The sequence below is a fragment of the Dipodomys ordii genome, unplaced genomic scaffold, assembly GCF_000151885.1.
Source record: "Dipodomys ordii isolate 6190 unplaced genomic scaffold, Dord_2.0 Scaffold46, whole genome shotgun sequence".
NCBI lineage: Eukaryota > Metazoa > Chordata > Mammalia > Rodentia > Heteromyidae > Dipodomys > Dipodomys ordii.
In genome coordinates this window covers 7,207,152-7,229,477 of record NW_012267262.1, presented here as the reverse complement: position 1 = coordinate 7,229,477, position 22,326 = coordinate 7,207,152, and the positions used below count along the sequence as shown (strand labels likewise).

At 34.6% G+C, this 22,326-nt stretch overlaps 1 protein-coding gene across 5 annotated transcripts in view; it reads right to left on the bottom strand.

Annotated features, from left to right (window-relative positions):
* Positions 1 to 22,326, bottom strand: part of Mettl15 (methyltransferase like 15) — a 159,921-nt gene that overhangs the window by 85,873 nt on the left and 51,722 nt on the right. For all 5 annotated transcript variants that reach the window (XM_013019680.1, XM_013019679.1, XM_013019682.1 and 2 more), the window contains one exon: positions 3,487 to 3,623. In XM_013019680.1, the coding sequence (XP_012875134.1) occupies positions 3,487 to 3,623 (137 nt within the window). The remainder of the gene's footprint in view (positions 1 to 3,486; positions 3,624 to 22,326) is intronic.

Here is a 22,326-nt window from a genome sequence, read left to right as displayed (position 1 = left end):
GACAAAATCACTAAACTGAAAATGCTATGAAAATTTCAACAGCTCGATCTATTAAGTGGAGGAAAGGATCAGCAGATTCAAAGAAATAACATTTGAAATTATCAGAGAAGCAAAAGAAAAACTAATGCAGAATTTAGGGCACATAATTAGCCTATCTAAGGTATAAATTCAAGGAGGAAAACAGTAAATAATGTCAGAAAGCATATGTAAAGACAGAATTGATTAAAATTCCCTTAATATGAGGAATGTAAACAATATCCAGTATGTCTAAAATGTCCAGTAGCTACCAATGAAATTTAACCCCAAAAATGAAACCACTAACTACAAATTCCAAGAAGAATAAAGTATTGGAAATATTCACAAAGATTTTAATGTCTATCAGTAAACTTCTCATCTAAATGGTAAGCTGAGAGAGGAATAAATTGAAACTGTTTTAGAAAAAACAATCTGACAACCAACAATACTCTAGTCAGCAAAATTGTCTTTCAGAAATGTGGATAAATTAAAATTCTTTCAGAAAAGAAAATGAAAGCCTACCTTACAGGATTTCTGAATAAAGTTCTTTAAAATGAAACAGTATAATTAATAACACAAATCTAGTAAAAGTAAAAAATGCAATGACATAAGTACCAAAGACCTAGGATTATAACAGTGGAACATAAATTTTGTCTTGTACTACAAGATCTAAGAGACAAAGCTGTTAATGATAGTTATGGCTAAAATAGTCAAGGGACCAGCTGGGCATCAGTGGCTCACACCTGTAACCCTAGCTACTCAGGAGTCTGAGAGCTCAGGATCATGGTTCAAAGCCAGCCTGGGCAGTAACATCCATGAGACTCTTCAATTAACCCCCCAAAACCAGATTGGCGCTGTGGCTCAAATGGTAGAGCTCTCGCTTTGAGATGAAGAGCTCAGGGACAATGCCCAGGCCCAGAGTTCAAACCCACGACTGGCAGAAGAAAAAAAAAAAAGAAAAGTCAATTCTAACATAAAAATGTGGCAGGAGTAATGTGATGGTAACATACAAACTTGAAACTCCATTCAGGTGGAAATACCAACCAAGAGAAATGAAGAAAATAATGCTCCATTTGCAAATACACCTAAAACTTTATAAAATATATAAGAACAAATTTAACAATATAAGACATGTTTCCAATTTTTTTAAAGGGCATATGCAACAAGATCTGAACAAAAGGAAAGACATATTTGCTTGGGTTGAAAGAATTAACATCATTCAAAAAGTCAGAAACAGTCAACCACAGAAAGGAATTTAACAGATGACAAAAAATGTTTTAATTCAATGAGGAGATAGTACATTATTAATAAATATTACTGACATGATGCCTCCCAAATTTGTAGAAAATAAAATAGGCTTTTAACCTGGTGTCCATAAAATTCTGTGACTGTCCAAACAAATGTGCAAAAATATTCTTTTACAATTTTATTGGGAAAACAAATCTCATTCATGAAATTTGCAGAGTCTGAAAGCTGAAAGAAAACTATTTTATGTAAGTATTTTTTTTTTTTTTGGGTCCGGTCATAGGGCCTGAACTCTGGGCCTGGGCACTGTCCCTCAGCTCTTCAGCTCAAGGCTAGCGCTCTACCACTTGAGCCACAGCGCCACTTCCGGCTTTTTTTTTCTTTTTGCTTATGTGGTGCTGAGGAATCGAACCCAGGGCCTCGAGCATGCAAGGCAAGCGCTCTACCACTGAGCCACCTTCCCAGCCCGAGCCACCTTCCCAGTCCTATGTAAGTATTATGCCTTTCTTACTTTTATTCTTGGACTAAACTTATCCATGGTCATACTTTTGCTGCTTTAGCAGAGATCACTTAACTGTTGGGTAACTACAACTAGTACAAGGTAGCACATATCAAAACATATTTGGGCAGTATTGGGATTTGAACTCAAGACTGCAAGCTTGCTGGGCTAGCACTCTTATCACCGAGCCATGCTTCCGGTCCTTTTTGTACTGGCAGTTTTTGCAGTAGGTTCTCACTTTTTGCCCCAGCTATGTCTGGACTGCAGTCTATCTATTTTTGGCTTCCTATCTTAAATGGGATCACAGGCACGTGTGCCACCACAGTTAACTTCTTCCACTTGAGAATTCAATTCAATCCTCTTCATATCCACCACCCAAGTAGCTAAGATTATAGGCATGAGCTATAGGAAGTTCAAACATATCAAATTAAAATTTATCTCTGAAATTTCTATCTATTTTCTTGATTTTTTGCAGGCTCCAGAGCATGAGAGGCAAGGAAAAAAAAAGTCCTCGTTACTGACAACTGCAGTTTATCTATCTGGGAAGTGTCATCTTCGCTCCAAGACAGTTTTCTCTTTTAGAGTAATAGTTTTCAACAATGTATCATATAGAATTTACTGTCTAATTAAAATTTTCTCTAAAGGAAGATTAGTGATTAAAACAGTATTTTATTGTGTTTAAAGATCCCATATTGATTTCCACTAACTGTAGCAGGATAAATCATTATGAATTACTTGTAAATTTCACAAAGCACTCAAAGAAAACAAGTACATTACTTTCATATAAATGTCGCTGTGAGGTCTAAAGAAGTCTCACAAAGCTGGGCACCAGTGGCTCATGCCTGTAATCCTAGCTACTTAGGAGGCTGAGATTTGAGGATCATGGTTCAAAGCCAAGTCCAGGCAGGAAAGTCCATGAGACTCTTATCTCCAATAAACTACTAGAAAACTGGAAGCGGCACTGTGACTCAAGCTGTAGAGCACTAGCCTTGAGCTTGAGAGTGCAGGGACAGCAACCACGCCCAGAGTTCAAGCCCCATGACCAGCCAAAAAAAAAAAAGTCTCACATAATTAATTTGCTAAATACTTCCAAAGTAACTCATGCCAGTTCCTGGAGAAAGCATCTTGCAATGTTGCTTTATTTTCTTTGGTGGCTTGGATCTCCTAGACTCTAGAAATCCTGCCTCAGCCTAGTGAGTAAATGAGTCTACAGTCACATGCCACAACACACAAAGAACAAAAATTGTATTTTGAAGAGGGAATCAGGCCAGAATATAGGGTCCAAGTGTTCTATGTTTGTATAAAAATAAAACAAATCTGCTATATTTGTTCTAAGAAATCACAGGAGGAATGATGAGGAGTAATGAGGAAAAGGATTTAATTGGAGTACATTATATGCATATATGGAAACACCACAATAAAACCCTTTTACAACTGCTCAAGCTAATAAAAATGGGGGAAAACATTTCGATGATCATGGGCTATTTCTCGAAATAGGATTTATGAATGGTTTAAACTATCTTTCATCTTGTAGCAGGAGTTATTTCCTCATACATCTCATGGGTACAAAAAGATAGATGCAGCTGTATTATGACTTCAGGTGAAATTTTTAACCTATCTGTATTCATTCTTTTTTGGAGGAACAGGAGGAGATACTTAAGTAAAACACAACAGTTAAGTAGTCCAAACTCTATAAAAATTAATCAATATACAAAAACATTACTTACGGATACAATCTTGAAAGCTGTTCCGCTATAGCATAAGCTGTTGGGTCTCTGTCTAAGGCATACAGAATAATATCTGATTCCTTCTGAAGAATGGCTCTTGTGTGGCCTCCTGAACCAAATGTCATATCTAGAAAAATCTAACCAATACAGAAAAAGAAAATTACTCCTTAGAGTGAGCTTAACTTATCATTAAGCTAATTGACAACAACCTTAATTTAGAAGTATATTGTTTTTAGGCCTGACTGCAAATAGAAAAAAAAATATAAATGGAATTCATTTTTTAATATAAACCAGCCTCAATTGTGAATGATTAAATTTTTAAAAAGTAATCAGTAAAATAATCCCTGGTACAAACTGGCAAACCAAGATAACATTGCTTCACTATAGAATCAAACAGGCCACACTACTCTGTAGCTTACTTTATAACACTTTGTAGCACTCATCTTGTAATAATATTATACCCATTCCTTATCATTTGGAGATAACTAAAAATCACTTATCCCAACTTTCCTAAATGCTTTATATGAAAATTAAAGATATTCAAAGTAAAAGAGATAAGTAGACACACAGAATGAATGAGGACACATACATAGATACACACTTGATGCAATGCAAAAAAAGGGAACTTAGCATCCCAAGGTAACTATCGGAAAGAAGGTAAAGCCCATTAATCAAAATATAAAGATTCACTATTCTAGAATATCATTGAATAGTCATAATTCAGGCTAATTAGCTTTTAAGAACCACTTAATATCAGTATATTCTAATATCACCAACTGATTCTCTATAACACACCATATTTCATTTTCCAATCAGCCTCCTTTATAGTGAACATGAAAAATGAACATTTCTTACTTTAGGGTAGTTCTTTGAAATCAAATACAACTAAGTGACATTTTGTCCCCATCGTCTTCTCAATATCCTAGAAATGACTTGATTCTACTTATTTTTGTCACAAATGAGTCAGCACCTAAAAAGTAGCTATAAATCTGATAGGATACAGGATACCCACAGAATTTTGAGGAAATTCTAAGCAGACTGAGGTGCTAGAGAAGTAAACTGGTAGGTTTTTAAAATTTATTTTTATTTGTTATGTATTTTTATTGTAAAAATACTGTACAGAGGGGTTACAGTTACTTGAGTAAGGTAATGAGTACATTTCCTATTGAGCACTGTTACTTCCTACTTTGTTTTTCCCCTACCATCTCTTCCTTCCCCAACTCCTCCTCCTAAATTGTAAAGTTCATTTTTAACATAGTGTCTTCTACATCTCATTGTTACAATGGGTCAACATGTATCCTTATTTCAGCATTTTGTTTTTTCCCTTCCCCTCCCCAAGTTAGAAAAGTGTGTATACAAGATATAGGGCCCAGACATTAAATATAGTGAAAACAGGGGTTATACTGTGGGGGAAGAACATACAAGAGAAACAAAAAAAATCACATAGTATATTTTAAATATGTTAAAAACAATAGCAAGAAAGAAAAAAAAAACACTGAGTCCCTATCTTGGGGTTCATTTCACTTAACATCATCTTATATGGTCATATGTATGTAACTTTTGACCTCTTCTGCTTGTCCTAGACTTATACTAGTAACTGCAAATAAGGGAAACCATAGGACCTATGTTTCTTTGGATCTGGCTTACTTAATATAATTTTTTCCAAAAATAGCCAATAGACACATGAAGAAATGCTCAACTTCTCTAGCCATAAATGAAAATCAAAACAACATTGAGATTCTACCTCACCCCAGTTAGAATGACTATAATCAAGAAATCTAGGGCTGGGAAGGTGGCTCAGTGGTAGAGCGCTTGCCTTGCATGCCTGAGGCCCTGGGTTCGATTCCTCAGCACCACATAAGCAAAAAGAAAAAAAAGCCGGAAGTGGTGCTGTGGATCAAGTAGTAGAACGCTAGCCTTGAGCTGAAGAGCTGAGGGACAGCACCCAGGCTCAGAGTTCAGGCCTCACAACCGGACCCCCCCCAAAAAAAAGAAAAAAGAAAAAAAAAAGAAATCTAATAATAACAGATGCTGGAGGGGATGTGGCCAAAAGGGAATGCTACTGCATTGTTGGTGGGAATGTAAACTTGTTCAATCACTTTGGAAAATAGTATGGAGGTTCTTCAAAACCTCCACATAGAACTCTGCTAGGACCCGGCACTCCCACTTTTGGACAGTTATCCAAATGATCATAAACAAGGCTATACTAAAGCTACTAGCACAACTATGTTTATCGCAGCATTATTTACAACAGCTAAGATATGGAACCAACCCAGATGCCTCTCAGTAAATAAATGGATCAAGAAAATGTGGTATATTTATAATGAAGTTCTATGCCTCCATCAGAAAGAATGACATTGCTCCATTTGTTAGGAAATGGAAAGACTTGGAAAAAATTATATTAAGTGAAGTAAACTGGTAGGTTTTTGAGGACAAAGTTAATACTACAACCTGGATCCTGTGCTATTTTACTTCATCTTAATGACTATTATTCCCCATTGGAATAAAAACAGCTGCTTTTAAAAAAAGTTTTCCTAATCTAGGACTATTAAATTAGGCTATTTTCTCCTGAAGCCTTCACAGGTTAAAAATAAAAACGGGCTGGGAACGTGGCTCAGTGGTAGAGTGTTTGCCTTGCATGCATGAGGCCCTGGGTTTGATTCCTTAGCACCATGTAAGCAGGAAAAGTCCGAAGTGGTGCTGTGGTTCAACAGCACCTAAGCCCAGAGTTCATGTCCCACCACTGACAAAATAAAAAAGAAGAAGAACCTACTGCCTTATCATGTCATATGTTAAAGAGTATTTATGGATATGAATATACTGATATAAATTCAAAAGAAAAGCAATAATTTTGCATATTGCTTGGTATAAATACCTACAATCATTTTGTTTATTGGCTGGTATGACATCTGCTATCTGTAACAGTCAAATGATGAATAGGGATTTATGGAGAAGCTAGTTTCCAAACTGATCTGAAAATTAAAAAAAAAAAAAGAAGTACCAATACCACCACCAAAAAAAAAAAATACAACAACAAAAAAAACCCTAGAGTATTTAAAAATCATAGAATGGTATGTGGACATGGTTAAGAATTGTAAAACTAATTGAAGTCTAATTAATTATACAGATTATCCCATCTTTCTAGAATACACCTTTTTAATCTAAATTTGATATCCTTGAAAACTAGCCCTGGCTCCTTACTTGAGATGAGAACTGACAGCTACTAAGTTGGTGCCCAAAATCAAATACAGACTAGATTAAATAATTTATTGCTTTTCAATCCAGTCGCTGAAAATTTAACACTCAAACAACACTGTTAAAAGTGGACACAAACATTTTTAGCCACAAAAGGTATGAGGCCAGATCTTCCAATTTCATTTCCTAATGTTAATTAGTCATTTCCAATCTGTGCAAGGTTTTTAATAGTAAGTTTCCATCTGAATTGGGAAACAATATGGCCTGGTTTTGCTTTAAACTTTTTTCCTATAAACATATCCTCATCTGGCATTTGCTAATTTTGAATTTTGAGAATTAAAAGTGCCTTTTTAAAGTTATTGTTTTTCTTTTCCGTTAAACTTCACCTATGAACCACTAGTTTCATTTTGAACCACAGAAATATGCCAAGCATACACTTAACTTTCTGGATGTATTTCATTTGATAATCAAAATATATGGCAATAATTAATACAGTGTATATATACAAAATTAAGTATGTATATGCATATTCAAAGCTATAGAAGAAAATCCAAAGATATTATGTGTAGTTTTCCAGTCCACTGGGGGCATTTAGACATGCACATAAATTAAATTAATGCTAGCAAAAGGAGAAGAGGAGAGGAATAGGGAGTGAGAACAGAGGGAATGGGAGGAGAGGGGAAGGAAGAGAAGGAAATGGACCAAGGAGTAAAGACTTACTATAAAAGAAAAAAGTGGGGGTGGGAGGGGCAGGGGGTGAGAGATAGACAAATGAAGAGATGTGTGGGAGAATGTAATAATAATAATAATAATAATAATAATAACACCTCACTTTATATCCTACAAAATTAAGAAAAGTGAGGTAAGAGGTGGGTTGGGAGGGATGGGCGAGAAGGTCAAAAAGGGTGACATTGATCCAGATGCATTGTTTCACAAACCACTTTGTTGAATGGCAATCCTTTTGCACAACTAAAGATAAATTTAAATAAAGAAATAAGACTTTAGGAGAGAAAAAGGATGTAGAAAATAAAAAATGAGAAGACATAGGATACCAAGAGAAAAAAAATAATGATTTCCGTGTAAGAATGGATTTTTTGTGTGCAGTAAAGATGAAGTACTAAAGAGAGAATTTGCTGGGTGAAGATTTGAAGGGTCCAATAAAACAACTGATATTTATGAATGTTAACAGAGCAATAATATATGGTGGTAATCAAGAACTTTGATTTCTGATTTAAAATATAAAATTGTATTTTTAAAGTTCATCCTAAGCAAAAGTCTTGATACATGTCAAAAAAACCCTACATTATTTATATTCATTATATATACAATCTATATGCTACGGCTAGTTCAATTAGCACATATTTCCAAAAGCCAACAGAGCAGAACCCATGTCATATAAGTATTGAGAAACTAGCTTGTCAGACCAAACGTATTTGGCTATTCTGAAAAAAAAATGCACTTGTGTATGTTTCTCTGTGTGTTTGTTCATGTACACACTTGAATATGTACATTTGATGAATCAAGCACTGAAGACTACCATAGATTTTTACCAGGCTTTCTTATGTTTTTTTGTCTAATATGATGTTTATAAATACATAAATTAATTAAAACATGATGAACATAGAAGGCCAAGCTTCTAGTCAGGTAACAGTTTGAACAAACATTGTTCCTAACAAACCCATTGGTTTATTATTGTGCTATGCTTTGTTTTCTTTATAGTTACCACATAGGTTTATGTAAAATGGAAAAAAAAAACTCTCAAAAGAACATGTTCTACCACAAACAAAACAATCAAAGCACTGTACTGTTTATCTCTTTCCCTGTTTTATTAGGAGTATTGGTGTTACTAGTATGACTCATTCTGCTGAAATTCTGTAAACATTTAATCTTGAAGCTTCACCTGTATCCTAGTCACCAAAGGAGCTTGTCATAACAAAATGTTATTTAAGTTCTTCAATTACATTAAAATTTTGGAATACTCATTGTGATGTATACCTTTCACTCTTAGCTGTGTCACTAGATTAATGCAATCCTAAATCCGAATCACATACAACTAACTTTATATGCTTATACATAGAAAAGTTAAATGAATGCAAATAACTAAAAATAATGGACTACTCATGAAAAAGAAAAATAAATAATGTCATGGTTAGACTCAATAAGCCTTATTTCACAGAGACAAGGCAAATCTGTCAAGCTCTTTGTTTTGGTGTGAAAAGTGGTGGATATCATTGAAATCTTAATATAGCCTCTCCTTTATAAGATCTAAGCATATATACTGAAAATACTTGAAAGTGGTTTTATTCCAAGATTTATCAAATATATAGGTTTTTACAGTATTTTCAAATATACTGTGAAAATAATATAATGCCCATATTTTAAATGTGATTTCTTTAATTTATTAGGTGTTAAACAAATGCTAGTTGCAAAAAGATCACAAATCATTTTACTAATGACAATTTTGATAAGATTCTAATAAAAATATTTTTGTAATCATTAAAGAAAACGATATTCTTTCATTTGGGTCACCAAATAACATTATTTTTGCACAAATCAAAGCATACAATAAAGGAGTCCAAGCATATAACCTGTGCACACACAAATATGCATATGCATGTATATTACAACAAAAGTTTCCATATGCCTAAACTTATTTATATATGTGACCCAAGGCCATACAAGTTGTGGGTTATGAATATGGTATCTTACCACTAGAAATATTGTACAAAGTTAGAATGACATTTAAAAAAAATTCGCTATAAGTAGTTGTACAAAGGAGTTTCAATTCAACATGTCAATTTTTGAGTAGAATGCATCTTGAAAGACAATTTTTTAATTTTTATTTTTTCCAGTTCTGGGGCTTGAACTTAGGGCCTGGGCATTGTCTCTGAGCTTCTTCTGCTCAAGGATAATGATCTATCATTGAGCCACAGCTCTATTTCCAGCTTTTTATGTGCAATTAATTAGAGGTAAGAGTCTCATGGACTTTTCTACCCTGGCTTGCTTTGAACTTGGCCTCCTGATTAGTTAGGATTACAGGCATGAAACACCAACTCTTCTCTTGAAAGACAATTTTTAGAGAATGTTTTAGTAGTTTAGTAAAGGAGAAAATAATTGAATAATATGCTTTAACTAATTCAAATCAACAAAATGAACAAATTCAAAGACATATCTACTTTTACAGGAAAACATACTGTGACTCACAGATTATACATTTGTAACCTAATAAATGGGCCATAAGTACATAAAGAGACTGAAAGTCAAAACATACACTTTCTGGGTAGAATTTATCATATTATCAACCACAAACTTAACTTCTCTGAATCTCAATTTTGATATAACCACTAAATTAAACTGAATGATTCCCAAATAACATTAATTGTATACAAACCAAACTACATCTATCTATGCCTCGAATATATTATATATAATTATATACATATATATATATATTCCCAGTCCATATGGGTATATAACTAAAGATTATATTATACTAAATATTAATAAAAGACATTTTAGCTAAGAAAATAATTACTCACAGAGGCTTCAATAAATGGGAAATAACCAATGTATCACCAGAAGATAAGTATAATTGCAAAACCTTAGAGTTGTACCATTTGAAATATTAATACTCCACAACAAATATGTTTTAGAACAACTTGCCTTGGTTTGATGTTAATTGTGCTAATTAGACATTTTTATTTACATCAACATTAACTTTTCAAGAGGGTTGAAAATTGAAGTTCTTACAATTTGTACTAGAAAGGATACAGAAATGCTTTATGATAATCCAGTGTATTTTGTTTCCTCACAAGTTGAACAATAGGGAATAAGAATATAATCTTTACAGGTGATTTTAAAATTTTTGTAAGTTTGTCCTTGCCAATTCAATTCTTTAAAAATATATTGTTATAAAGAGGACATTTTATCTTCAAGTGTCATTTACCTGTGTATTGGTTTTAAGGTTGAAAGAGATGACAGATAACTGTTATATTCTATGAGCAGTTTTAAGGAAGATGCAGCCCTCTTTAGATTATGTAAAACATAAATAAGATTCAGTAGATCTTTTACTTAATTCTTTTTAATACCCATTCTGGAATTTTTATAGAAACCTTACAGTCTGAATTAAATATTAAATTATCAATATTTCTCATGGCTGGAAGTTTGGCTCAAATTGTAAAATTTCTGCCTAGTAAATGTAGTAGTCAAATCCCAATACTGCTAAAAATAAATAAATAAATGTCAAAAGTCCAGGTTTTGTACAGGTGGACCTGTTGCAACAATGAGAAGTACAAGTTGTCATGTCGAAAATGAGCTTTACAACGTCGGTGCGGGGGGGGGGGGGTGGGAGGAGGGGGGAGGCTAGGAAGGGATGGGAAGGGTAAACAAAGGAGGAGGCTGCAATGCTTGGTAAGAAATGTATGCATTATCCTGCCCATGTAATTGTAATCCCTCTGTACAGTATGTTCACAAATAAAATTAAAAAAAAAAGTACAGGTTTTGGTGTCTTATACCTATAATCCTACCTACTCTGAAGGCTAAGTTCTGAAGATTCAAGGCCAGTTAGGACAATCATCAAGACCTGTATTACCAATTAACTAGTCAGAATCAGAGGCATGGCTCAACTGGTAGATGGCTAGTCTCTAGCAAAAAAAACAAAGGCACAGAGTTCAAGTGAATAAAACTGTCATCACTTTTATCGAATTCTATAGGGAATTCAAAAACATTCATTCAGTTTAGTTCTAAAAAATAGTTTGCAATTTCAGAGATAACTGTAAAATATTATGATCATCACATGAAAGAAGTATCCTGTGCCTCATCATTGATAGTATCTCTGATGCTCAAGTAATATTACAAGTGAGCCTGCCATTTTAACTTCATTATATGATGTAAAAATAAATAAAATATGTCTCATGGTGCTATTGTATTTTGGTTGAATAGGTTGTAGCTAAAGCAAATAAATAGTAAATAGTCCATTGTTTATTTTGTTTAAAAAAGTGTTAAATTGTATTGAATTGCACTATTGTTCTAATATAAGCTAATCTCACTCCCCCACACAATAAAAGAGCAGTTGTCTAGGTTTTCATATATAAAATCTCACTTAGTGGTAACTATTAAGTACTTCATGTAAAAGCATCATACTGTGAGAAGCAAACTTTTCTATCAAACTGTCTCCATCCCATAAGCAGTTGCTATCTTATATTTCCTAAAATTATTTGCTTCTTGATTTGTGTTGTTTATAACCTGCCATCCATACCAAGGATGCATCCTTACAGGTGGAGTTAAAAAGTGGATCCCTCCCTCTTTGAATGGGAATTTTCCATTGGCTTTACCAACTTCCTCCAACTGCATCCCTCAGCTGCCCAGTTCCTAGACCTGCTCCCAGCCAATCAGGAGACTATGTGCCCCTGTGTCCAAAAGGGCAGCATCCCCACAGTAAACACTTTTCACTTAAAGTTAGGAATGTTTTCTAACTTCCTGTGTTACCATATCACCCTATTAACTAACTGTAAGGAAAATAAGAATGTGACTTCTTAGCAACAAGGAAAAGGGACAATGTCACACTTTGCGTTAGTATATAAACCAAGCCGACCACTCCAGCCTGTGTGCCTGGCCAAGCTCTGGGAAGAGTGATGGTAGTGCACCATTCTCTACAGAAGAAAAATGCCTTGACAAAATCTTGGGTGTCTATTCATTTTCTGACACCAAAGGGTCAATGTGTGTGTGTGCGCGCGCGTGTGTGTGTGTGTGCTTCCAACAATGCTATGCTCTTCATTTTAAAAGTTTGGATAGAGTTGGGCTGTAGCTCAGTGGCAGAATCCCTGGTTAGCAGATAGAAGACCTAGGATTGAGCTCTAACACACAAAGGTTTTAAGTAAGAATGGCTATACGACTTCAGACACATTGCTTAAGGTTTTTAGAATAACGGAGGATGCTTAAAGAGATGACCTCTTTAGGGTCACTTATTTTGAAGTCTAAAAAGCATCAAAATAAATGTGAATACAAATGGATAACTTCATATTACTAATGATGTTATAGAGTTGATATAATCCTTCTTTAACTTAACGTGTCAAATCAGTTGGGAATTAAATGCAAATAGTAGGAGATCAAAAGATTGTTAGATAAAATTATTCTGCTATAACTTTTGTTAATAACAGTTACTCTTTATTCATTATTAATGAAAATATAAGTTCCCTTTGTTACTGTCTCACTGATGGTGGGAGTACAAGGGTGGATGGAGTAGGGGACTCATGTTCATGTAAGAATGAGATGTTAACCATGTAATAGGATAAAGGAAAAAAAATGGCCACCCAAGTATCTATTTCCCTTTTCTAAACATTGTAATTAACAACCAAAAAAAAAAAAAGAAAGTAACAAAAAAACTTTAATGGAAATTGGAAACTAGAGGTTTTTTTCTTTAAGAGAATCAATCTTAAAGTGATCAGTAATAAACAGCATTACATCAACCTTTGAATAAATATTAATCAAGAAAAAAATTAAAGCAGTCAAAAAAGTATAATCAACATTTAAGAGCAGATCAATAACATTAACTTCACATACAGACATCTTCATGGTACTCCAGCAGGAGCCCTGACAAAAGAACCTGTAAATTAATAGTACTGCAAATAAATATATGAAATCTGTTTCAAAGAAATTTGTAGTAATGGTTTCACAACTAAGTGCTTTTGCAATGACAACACAGCTGATTGTGATCAATCTTTCATTTTATTGAAATTTCAGTTAGTCTTATTTGAATAAATCATAAAATATTTTCATATGGCATCCTAGTGATAGTGCATAAAATGTGAGGTTTACTGTACTAGCAAAATAATTACCACAGGGAATCATCAAATTGAAATTATTCCCTCATGGAAGCTTACCCCTGTAACTGTTCATCAGTTTATACTTCAATTGATGACATCCTGATGGAGTCAGCAAGGTTTTCAAATTCTGTCACACTCTATTACTTGCTTAGTGATTAATTGAGACTAAAAATGACCTACATTCGTTTGTATCTGTCAAAATAAGACCTCAAGAAACCGATATATATACATAGGGGCTGGGAAGGTGGCGCAGTGGTAGAGCGCTTGCCTTGTATGCATGAGGCCCTGGGTTCGATCCCTCAGCACCACGTAAGCAAAAAGAAAAAAGCTGGAAGTGGCACTGTGGCTCAAGTGGTAGAGCACTAGCCTTGAGCTGAAGAGCTGAGGGACAGTGCCCAATCCCAGAGTTCAGGCCCCATGACCAGACCCCCCCCCAAAAAAAAAAGAAACCGATATAAAGAGTTTATACATAAAACTACAAAATTCAAATTAAAGCCCTGGGAAAAGTCCTTAGAGGTATTCCATGATATCTTTCTTCAAAACTAATATTTGATATTGATTTTAGATATAATCCCATATTTTTCTATTTGGCTTCTGTAGATTTTGTTTCATTCTTTGGGAAATAAAAGCTGATGTTACACAAGATAGTAGTCATAAAACACTCAAAAATGTCATTATGTAGTTCAAGTTATTAGTGACCAAATTTCAAAATAATATGTTAAAAGAAATAAGTGAAACGTAGAATTACAAATCCACCTAAATTATTTAACATTTTCATGGGATATAAAAAATTGCCAATGTATTTATTGGCACAAGGTTTCAGTCAGTTTACAATATCATATGTTTTTGCTTAATACAAGTTCAATTGTGTTCTTAAAGACAAAGCAATAAAAATAACCTATATAACCAAATGAGGCATTGGAAATATTATGGTAAGTTATATTTCCCAAATATAAACCATGAAAATTAGCTAAGATCATTATTTACCATACTAAGATATGGAACCAACCCAGAAGCCCCTCACTAGATGGGCATTCACATTTCAGTACTGGCACAGACACATGTGCACCCCCTCCCCCCACACATACACACAGAAAATAGGAAAATGAAAACACATTTATACTGAAGCTTAAAATTCTTAAAAATCGTTAGAGTTGAAAGATAGGAAATTAAGGGCTGGGAAGGTAGCTCAGTGGTAGAGCACTTGCCTTGAATGCATGAGGCCCTGGGTTCAATTCCCCAGCACCACATAAGCAAAAAGTAAAAAGCCGGAAGTGGCACTATGGCTCAAGTGGTAGAGCACTAGCCTTGAGCTGAAGAGCTGAGGGACAGCACCCAGGCCCAGAGTTCAGGTCCCATGACCGGACCCAAAAAAAAAAAAAAAGAAAGATAGGAAATTAAACCTCGCAAAAACATGAGTTACTGTGAGTAAACTTCATCTATCCCATTTTTACATAATGAATAACAAAAAGCTGGTAATAAACATTCCATAGTTGTCACAGTTGACTTTTCTTACTCAAATCCTAGATTCCCAGCAGAATAGGCCTAAAAAGTTAAATAAACTAATAGAGAACTGGAGAAACTGGTATAAATCTTTTCATTTTTTCTTATTAAGATTGCCTTGCTGGATATCAGTGGCTCACCCCTGTAATCCTAGCTACTCAGGAGGCTGAGATCTGAGGATCATGGTTCAAAGCCAGCCCTGGCAGGAAAGTCCGTGAGACTTTTTTTTTTTGTTGTTGGTCACAGGGCCTGAACTCTGGACCTGGGTGCTGTCCCTCAGCTCTTCAGCTCAAGGCTAGCGCCATAGTGCCACTTCCGGCTTTTTCTGCTTATGTGATGCTGAGGAATCGAACCCAGGGCCTCATGCATGCAAGGCAAGCACTCTACCACTGAGCCACCTTCCCAGCCCCATCCATGACACTTTTATCTCCTATAAACCACTAGAAAACCAGAAGTTGTGCCTCAAGAGGTGGAGTGCTCGCCTTGAGCTGAAGAGCTAAGGGACATCACCCAAGCCCAGAGTTCAAGCCCCACGACCAGCAAAAAAAAAAAAAAGATTGCCTTATTTCAATCTACTTAGCTTTCTGTCAGCTGAAGAAAGAAAAGATGCCTGTCACAATTTATACAAGCTACATTTTAAAGAAAGACAAATGATATGATCTAAAGCGCTTGTTAGTCCTAAGCCTTATATAGTAAAACACCACCATGACCAGTCAAGACAAAAAGTAAAAGAAAGCATAAGACTAATCATCGTTTGAGATTATTGAAGAGAATTTACTTTTCAGGACAGTTGCTGATTTATAACACCATTGACAAGATTACATTTAATTCATTATTGTGACTCCAAAAATCATAGAAAAATTAAGGCAATAGTAATAATATCAGAAACAGGTACTCTGAAGAATGTTCAAATACAATTTCTAGAATACACTAATTTGAAACAAAGCATATGGAACAAAGATTCACTTGTTCATTCTTTCATTCAACAATAAGAGAAAGCATGTACTCTTATAAAACAAAATAGTATACATAAAAGGCAATGTAAGTTCTTAGTAAGATTAAGTTTCTATTAATTGAATAAATGGAAGATACAGGAAAAGAGATATCCCAATTTGGGATATGAGTTTGTTGAGAATATTTAATATCACTATAATCAGTGATAAATTAAAATCAATAAGGTATTTCTACATACTAGAAAGGCAAGGATTTAAAATACAATGCTAAGCAGTATTCAGTATATGGACAACTTATACTCTTGTATACAGGTGATGAAAGCGTAAATAGATTAAAGCATACATCAATACTTCTGTTTGGCTCTACCTATTCCATGACTCAATAATGACACTATCAGGTATACCTTGGAAAAATGAGCACACATAAACATTCTACAAATTTGTATGAGTGTGTTCATATCAGCTCTATTTATTATTTCAAAGTACTGGAAAAGTCAATCAATAGAGAACAGAAAAAAATTATATAATATATAGAATATTGCAATACAATTAATTACCAATGAACTGAATGAAAACATGAATTACTATCACAAATATGGGGAAAACACATTCCAAAACAACAAAAAAAAATGGAGCTGGGCTCCATTGGCTCATAACATTCAGGATGCTGAGAGGACCTTCATTCAATTCCAGCCAGGACAGTAAATCCAAGAGCCTCCTATCTCCAACTAACCAGCAAAAGCCAGAACTGATGGTATGGTTCAAGTGGTATGGCATCAGCCATAGTGGTAGTGGGGGGAGGAGGAGAAGGAGGAAGAGGAGGTGATAATCCAGGAAACAGTGGCTCATCCCTGTAATCCTCGCTGCTCAGGAAGCTGAAAACGGAAGGGCTAAGGTTCAAAGCTAACCTGGGCGGAAAATTCCTCAAGATTCCATCTCCAAGAGACAAGGAAAAAACTGGTTAGAAGCATGTCTGAACTGTGGGCAAGCAACTCAAATAAGTGTGAAGCCCTGAGTTTAAGCCCCAGAATTGGAAGGAAGAAAAAAATAAGTGAACAAAGAAGAAGGTGATAAAGTTAGAACATTTAACTTAGAGTAGCCTTCTAAAGTGCAGGCTAGTCTGTATCTCCACATGGGTGCTATTGTAAGTAAATACTCTTTTGTAAAATTTCATAGAACTGTACTTTTATACCAACATTTTCATGCATAAATTCTAGACTTTACAGAACAATAAAGATAATGCAAAAAAGGATAATCAAAAATAGGATATATGCAAGCTTCTCAAATAGAGGGCAAAGGTAAGATCACAGATTTTTTTTTAACTTACATACCAGTGATTATATTAAAATCAAATGAACTAAATTATTCAGTTACAATTCTTCCAAACTGAATTTAAATCTCACATACAAGCCAATATATAAATATACACGTATGTGTAGATAGCTTAGCTCACAAACACTTACACAGAGATACATATTGCCTCTTTCTCTCTTTCTCGGTCTCTCTCATACACACAACATACATATTTGTAGTAAAAAGTTTACTTTGATTAAATATAGAGTAAATACAGTTAAGATAATCAAAGAGTTCTGGAACAAAGGAGACCTACCCTAGTATGAAAACAATTCCAAAAATATCAAATCAATGAAAAAGAGATCACAGCTGAAAATTTTTAATGTTTTAAAAAAATTTTATTGTGCAGGTGATGTACTGAAGGGCTATAGTTATATACATAAGGTAATGAGTACATTTCTTGTCAATCATTGTTACCTCCTCCCTCATTTTTCTGCCTTTCCCTCCCCTCTGACACCCCTAACTTTTCTTTTTTCTTTTTGTCAATCATGGGGCCTGAACTCTGGGCCTGGGAGCTGTCCCTCAGCTCTTTTTTTTTTTTAATTTTTATGGTCCTATTGTTTTGAAATCATTTATTTATTTATTTTTGTGAAAATATCGTACAGAGGGGTTACAATTACATGAGCAAGGTAATGGGTACACTGGTCAAGGCTAGTACTCTACCACTTGAGCCATAGCACCACTTCTGGCTTTTTCTGCTTATGTGGTGCTGAGGAAATGAACCCAGGGCCTCAAGCATGCATGGCAAGTGCTCTACCACTGAGCCACCTTCCCAGCCCAACTTTTCATTTCTTAAACATACAAATATAGCACACCTGTAAGGAGAATTTAAATATCATCTCTTTTAATTGGACTAAAGAATTTGCAATGAATATCCTTTGAAAAGAAAAAGTGACATCTGATTTCTATTTTTAAATGAATATATTATAAAGACATAAAATTGATGAGTAAATATTCAACTTACATATGAGCATGCAAACTAGAATAGAAATAAAGTGTTCTTTACAAATAAGTATTAACATTTGACTTTGTAGGGAATGGACATAGATAATACTTCAAGTAGGATATCAATCTGTACATACTCTCTAGAAGATAACTGAGTAATCATCTATGAAATGCTATGAAATGCAAATAACCTTTGATGAGTTTCAAGTAATTAATCCCAATGATATAACTATGTGAGTTAATAAATTTCATTGCAACACCATAGATAATGAACAAAAACACCAATTTTGCACATCAGTGAATTAAATTAATAACCTTGTGTATTTTTACAACAGATCACTATGCAGATACATACTGTGCTTCTGTCTAAAAATATAAAACGTTAGTAATGAATTGCCACATGAAAATGCTGCCTCTTTCCTCCTCCTCCTCCTCTTCCTCTTCTTCCTCCTCCTTTTTCTTCTTTTTCTTTTGTGCCTGTCCTGGGGCTTGAACTCAAGGCCTGGGCACTGTCCCTGAGCTTCATTTTGTTCAAGACTAGAGCTCTACCACTTAAGCTACAGCACTACTCCCAGTGTTCTTCTTAGTAGTTTGAGTTGAGAGTCTTGTGGACTTCCCTACACAGGTTGGCTTCAAACCACAATCTTCAGATCTCAGCCTCCAGAGTAGCTAGGATTACAGGCATGAGCCACTGGCTCCCAGCTGAAAATGCTGATTTCTGAGCACTGAAGCATATGTATGTGGGTATAATGGCATAATCCTTACAGAAGTAGCCATATGAACGGTAATATTTCTCTTAGTATAATGTATTGAGCAAGTAAAGGCTAACAGAAGCACAAACCACTACAGAATAACAATAATAATATTACTAATACAGAATAATAATTTCAGAAAGTAAAGAGCAAACAACTTGAATTAAATATCCTTTGCTTCCTCAGATCTACTACATAAGGAGGGTAGGGACAAGATGGAGAAAGATGGGGGAGAATGATGCAAAGGTTGACACTGATCAACATATACTCATATCCTAACTTCTGGAATTGAACCCCTTTGTACAATTAATAAACAATTTTATAAGTATTTGGGACCCCAAACAGAGATAACAAGTTTAATTAATAGTCCACAGTCAGACATTTAAAATCTTTTTCTACTAGATTTTGTACTGTGAGCCTTGGGCTTGCTTACCTTGCTTGTTCAGCTGGAGCTCTATCAACTTGAGCCATGCTTCCAGCCTTCCTTTTTCAAGGTATTTTGGAAACATAATCTTCTTGAATTTCTTGCTCAAGCTCGTTTTAAAGCATGATCCTCTAGATCTCAGCCTATCAGTAGCTAAGATTATAACTCTGAGTCACTAGCAGTTGGCTTAGATATACTCCTTTTACTTTTTATAATATGATATCTTATAAAGGGCTATTAAAATGGTTTTGGAAATATGGGCTCACTTAAATATATCTGTCTATATTTCTCAGGTGGGCCTTGAATTAGCAATCCTCCTTCCTCACCTCCTACACAGCTTGGAGTACAGTTTCATGTAACAGTACCTGGCCAAATTTTTGTTTTTAATCCATCTCTATCATTTCATTCAGCCATTCAAAATAATTCAAGCTACATTATATGAATCTTTAGGATTTCATATTTGAGACCTAATGGGAATTTAAGAGATCTAAATTCCAACAGACCCCCTCACTTTATCACAATGGGAGAAAAAAATCAGAGAAAATTAATAAACAATAAAACATCCAACTTCAGACACCTTCCCAATTCATCTCATGTAAATGGAGCAATAAAATTTTACAGTTCCCAGGTATCTGTTATGATTTTTCACAGGGCAGATCATTCTTCATATCTAATACATATAACCAAAATGTTGGGCCTACATTGCGATATTTCATATTAAATACAGCTTTTAGCATGCACAGACAACATTTTACTTTGATTCTTCACACAAGCTGAAACACTTGTCTCAAATGAAACATCTGCTTTGCCAACAAATGTTTTAAATAAAATATACTTCTTTCAATCATCTTTATAGAAGCCAGGATTTTTATTTTATTTTAAGCCAATTATTCAAAAAAATAACTACACTAAATGTTGAAATAGAGGACCCTGCTCACTGGTGGAAAATTATATTTATAATACAATTTAGATGTTTTTGTAATATGTTAGCTGTTCATTAATATTTTATCAAATTTATGTGGAACATTTTCAAACTAATTTAACTGATTTAGTAAAAAATATAGCAAATAGTTTAAATTAAAAGTTAGAAGTGGGGGCTGGGAAGGTGGCTCAGTGGTAGAGCACTTGCATTGCATGCCTGAGGCCCTGAGTTCGATTCCTCAGCACCACATAAACAAAAAGAAAAAAGCCAAAAGTGGTGCTGTGGCTCAAGTGGTAGAGCGCTAGCCTTGAGCTGAAGAGATGAGGGACAGCGCCCAGGCCCAGAGTTCAGGCCCCACGACCGTACCCAAAAAAAAAATTAGAAGTGGAAGTGCAGCTCAGTGGTAAAGGGTTTGCCAAGTATAGGGATTAAAAAAGAAAAGCAAAAAGGAAGACAAAGGGAGATCCAAGGAAGTAAGGAAAAAGGGGAGAGGGAAAGTGAATGAAGGAGGAACGAAGGAAGGAAGGAAGGAAGGAAGGAAGCGAGGGAGGGAAAAAGGGAGGGAGGGAGGGAGGAAAAAAGGGAGGGAGGGAGGGTAGGAAAAAAGGAAGAGAGAAAGGTAGAGGAGAGGAAGGGAGGAAGATGGAAAGAGAGGGAAGGTGAAGGACGGGAGAGAGAACAAAAGGGAAATAAGAGGACGGGAGAAAAGGGGAAGGAAAGAGAAAGGAGGAGAGAGGCAGGGAGGGGAACTAAGAAATAATTACAAAATGACAGGGGAATGACTGATCAAGATTTAATGTATGTATGCATAAATGTACGAATTGATGTCAATAAATAAGTAACTATAAAAATTTTATTAGCATAACTTTCCTCTTAAAACCTCTATCTATGAATTATTACAAATATAAAAGGTAAAAAGTTCATCAAATTCATGTTTTCTGAATTGTAAAAATTATTTTAAAAATTACACTGCTGATGATCACTGTGAAACTCTGTCCACTTTAACAAGATAACCGTAACATTTATTTAATGTATATTCTACACCAGTTTTCAAAATTGTTCTTTTTTATGAATTCCTTGTTTTTATAAGAAATAGATATAGCATTCACTTTTCTCATGTCAAATGTCAAGTAACTGAATTTTACAATGCTCAGGTCAACTACTCAAGGTCATTTAGGTAATGATTGGCAGATCAGCCAAATACATTGGCTGCAAAGAATACACATGGTATGTTATGCATGTGTATGTCTATAAGTATATATATATATATATATATATATTTTATTTCCTAAGAATGCAAACCATGTGATGTAGTACTATAATTAATAAGCTTTTCTAGTGTAGGATACTGAATGATCATAATGTTCTAGTGATTATTTATAACTATTTACTAATTAATGATAATGTATTATTATATTAATACTTTCATACCTGTTCATATAAAATTTAATACCTGTTAATATCTGTTAATGTTGATTTAATATTTATATTAGTAATTATTTAGCAATTACTATTTATAGTTAATATTTTATTTAGATACTGGCCTAAACATCTTCTAGTATTAACTGATTTTAGCAATTAACATTAACTGGTTTAACATTTACAGTATTCCTATGTTCATTTTGCAGCTGAAGAAACTGAAATGTGGAGTACATTCCCCAGAGCTCAGCTAGAACCAGGATTCCAACTCAGACAATCGAGTACTTCAATAAGAGAGAGGTCCTCAAAGAAACAACTGCCCAGTAAATAAGTGGGCTAAACACTTAAAGAGAAACTTCTCTGAAGAGGAAAGAAGGATGGCCAAAAGACACATGAAGAAATGCTCAACCTCCCTAGCCATGAAAGAAATGCAAATCAAAACAACATTGAGATTCCACCTCACCCCAGTTAGAATAGCAAAAATCAAGAACTCTAATAACAACAGATGCTGAAGGGGATGTGGACAGAAAGGAACCTTACTGCACTGTTG